The sequence below is a fragment of the Helianthus annuus genome, chromosome 17, assembly GCF_002127325.2.
Source record: "Helianthus annuus cultivar XRQ/B chromosome 17, HanXRQr2.0-SUNRISE, whole genome shotgun sequence".
NCBI lineage: Eukaryota > Viridiplantae > Streptophyta > Magnoliopsida > Asterales > Asteraceae > Helianthus > Helianthus annuus.
In genome coordinates this window covers 84,178,939-84,182,362 of record NC_035449.2, presented here as the reverse complement: position 1 = coordinate 84,182,362, position 3,424 = coordinate 84,178,939, and the positions used below count along the sequence as shown (strand labels likewise).

Here is a 3,424-nt window from a genome sequence, read left to right as displayed (position 1 = left end):
ATATGTATAGGAGGGTGGTCGTAACACCAATTTACAGTTGAATACATTAAGGTTGAAAATGTGTACTTTGATAAAGAGGTAAATAAAAATTGAAAAACAAAATTTGTGGTTGACATTTCCGAATATTAAAAAAAAAAAAAGAAAAAGAATAGTGAAATAGAAATGCATGTTCCTATCTCTTTCACATTAATAACTGCCAAAACAGACTGATGTTCCTATCTCTTTCACATTTATAACTACAGAAATTTGAGAAAATATTAGAAAGTAGCATCAATGGCTTCCCTTCCCATCTTGACAGTTCTTGAACACACACAAGTCTCACCACCATCTGCCACCGTAAAAGACAGGGTGTTGCCACTGACTTACTTTGACTTCATGTGGGTAAGCCAACCTCCTGTTCACTATCTATTCTTTTATGAGATGCCAATCACACACACTAAATTCATCGATAATATTATTCCTAATCTCAAACACTCGTTATCCATCACTCTTCAACATTTTTTTCCTTTCGCTGGTAACTTGATGGTATTTCCTAGTTCTACCCAAAAGCCCGAAATACGTTATGTTGAAGGTGATTCTGTCGCAGTTACCTTTGCTGAATGTAACCTTGATTTCAATGAACTTACTGGAAACCATCCCCGAGATTGTGAGATGTTTTACCATCTTATACCTCTACTGGGTCAGGCTCATAAAACCTCAAATTTTACAAAGATCCCGGTGTTTACCGTTCAAGTGACACTTTTTCCAAACTCTGGATTCTCCATCGGAATGACAAATCACCATTGTCTAGGTGATGCTAGCACCAGGTTCTGTTTCTTGAAGGCATGGACAACAATTGCTCGATGTGGTACGGATGAGTTATTTCTAGCTAATGGAACTTTACCGTTTTACGAAAGACCAATCCAAAACCCTAAACTAGATGAATGTTATCTGAAGTTTGGGGACGTTGAAAACTCTAAAGAAGAGTACCAACCTCCAAAACTATGTGGACCAACTGATAAAGTTCGAGCCACCTTTATATTGCCTCGAGCTATGCTTAATAGGTTGAAAAAATTGGTTTCAACACAACTAACGACATTAGCATATGTATCATCCTTTACGGTAGCATGTGGTTATATGTGGAGTTGCATAGCGAAAACAAGCAAGGATGAGCTGCAACTATTTGGTATCGCCGTTGATTGTAGGGCACGATTGAATCCCGTGATCCCAGCAGCCTACTTCGGTAACTGTGTTGGACCGTGTGTTGCTATGGAAAACACCATACAGTTAAGAAGTAAAGAAGGGTTCGTAACCGCAGCAAAATTAATAGGAGAAAGTCTACATAAGACTTTGACAGATAAGGATGGAGTTGTTAAAGAAATAGAATCCTTCGAGGACTTGTTTCCCAATGGGGTTCCGACAACAATGATCTGGGTAGCTGGAACACCAAAGCTCAAGTTTTATGACATGGATTTTGGGTGGGGAAGGCCGAAAAAGCTAGAAACCGTTTCGATTGATTATAATGGGGCGATATCCATGAATGCCAGCAAAGAAGAAAATGATGATCTGGAGATTGGTGTTTGTCTCCCGGCTACCCAGATGAAGTCTTTTGTTCGTATCTTTGAGGATGGCTTAGAAGCATATTGTATCTAGATCCATTGTGTGTTATTTTTGTGCTTCCTTTTCCTTTGTTGTCTCGTTAAATTTTCCAAGTGCATGATGTGGTTAGATAACTAGATAATTATTGTTACTTTTGTGCTTGTGAGTCGCGGAACTCCTGTTTTTTATTTATATTTTAAGGATACTCGGTATGGGAGGAGAGTAGTCCTTGGAGAAGGGTAGTCCTTGGAGGATGACCCTACACCTCAACATCACGTCATAATCCTTAGAGAATTCCCCTTAAAGGATGGAACCAAGAAAATAGGTGATGACACTACCCCACCTAGTTAATTTATTTATTTTTTAATTTTGGCAAATTAAATATGCAATATATATATGTAAAACTAATATTAATTTAAAGTTTAAAATAAATATTATTTTCAACATTACATTAGAAAAACCAACCTAATCATTAAAAAAATTATAAAAACTATTAGTCTTCATCCGGCATGTCGTCAATAGGTTCGTTTTGTGCGTTGTTCCAAATGTACTCCACCAAGTCCCCTTGTAGGTTTTGATGTGTGTGCTCGTTACGTAGAGAGAATCCGTTTAAATCTTGTTGTTCTACACTCACTGGAACAAAATTTCCGTTAGGCGCGTTTTCGTCGTAGTTACAAATCGCTCTCCCTTCGTCTTCGATGATCATGTTATGCAGCAAGATACAAGCATACATAATGTATTGCAACCTCTGTGGTGTAAAAGAACGTGTTGGATGTTCAATGATATGCCATTTTTTTGTAGAACCCCAAAACACCGTTCAATATCTTTTCTCGCATCCTCTTGAAACCTGGCAAATTTCTTTCTTTTATCGCATGTCGGGTGCAAAATAGTTTTAACGATTGTAGAGTACGTTGGGTATATTACATCCACAAGATAGTAACCGCGCCTGTATTCCACCCCCAAAACCGTAAAACTGGTGTCTGAACCGGTTCCTGCTATTATATTGTCAGATATCTGTGACTGCTAGATGATGTTAAGGCCGTTAAGTGAACTAGGCATACCAAAAAAAGTATGCCAAATTCAGAGATCTTGTGATGCAACAGCCTCTACTATTATAGTTGGATGACCATGATCATCCCGCGTATATTGACCTTGCCAGGCAGTAAGGCAGTTCTGCCACGGCCAATACAACCCAACCGCAACAAAACTTTAACTTTCATGACATGCACCCGAATGTGTTTTCGTACGCGGCTTACTTGAGCGGCTCTAATCCCTTCATTCCAACCACTTACGGCTTTGCCCCACCAGGCGCTTCGCAACCATCCCAAGAACAAGCCAAACCCGAGGCGGATACCGTGCCGGAGACGCAACCCGAACCCGATCACGAGACATCCAAACGCGGTAGAAGGTCACATAAAAAAAGGACGCGAACGCTCCTCGTCGTAAGCATAGTTACGTTGTTTGGACGAAGGACGAGGAATACGCGTTGGTTCGGGCGTGGGTGAATGTTTTGGAGGACCCCGAAGTGGGTAAGTGTTATAAAACTACACGTCGAATTTATTATTTTTTTAACATATCACTTACTTTTTTTTTATTTTTTTGTAGCAAACTTTCAAACCGGTCCAGAATTTTGGAACATAATTCGTGAGCTTTTTTTAATGCGATGGGAAAAGGTGAACATCGTGACAAAGATTCCATCTCTAACAAATGGACCGATATCAACAAAATAATGTCACCAATTCCAAGAAGTTTATCAACGAAACAAAGATAATCGGCCGAGCGGAGGAGGTGGCGTCGATGTTTTAATGAGGGCTATGGATGAGTACGAGAAAACTAGAGGCGTTTT

General features: G+C 39.6%; 1 protein-coding gene across 1 annotated transcript; it reads left to right on the top strand.

Annotated features, from left to right (window-relative positions):
- Positions 1 to 233: 233 nt before the first annotated feature.
- On the top strand, positions 234 to 1,739 carry LOC110922481 (malonyl-coenzyme A:anthocyanin 3-O-glucoside-6''-O-malonyltransferase). Its single transcript, XM_022166776.2, has one exon. It carries the CDS (start codon positions 274 to 276, stop codon positions 1,630 to 1,632), a length of 1,359 nt encoding a protein of 452 aa, XP_022022468.1. The 5' UTR covers positions 234 to 273; the 3' UTR covers positions 1,633 to 1,739.
- Positions 1,740 to 3,424: the final 1,685 nt, after the last annotated feature.

Coding starts and splice junctions, on each gene's coding strand:
- LOC110922481 (XM_022166776.2), top strand. CDS start 274: ATGGCTTCCCTTCCCATCTTGACAGTTCTTGAACACACACAAGTCTCA.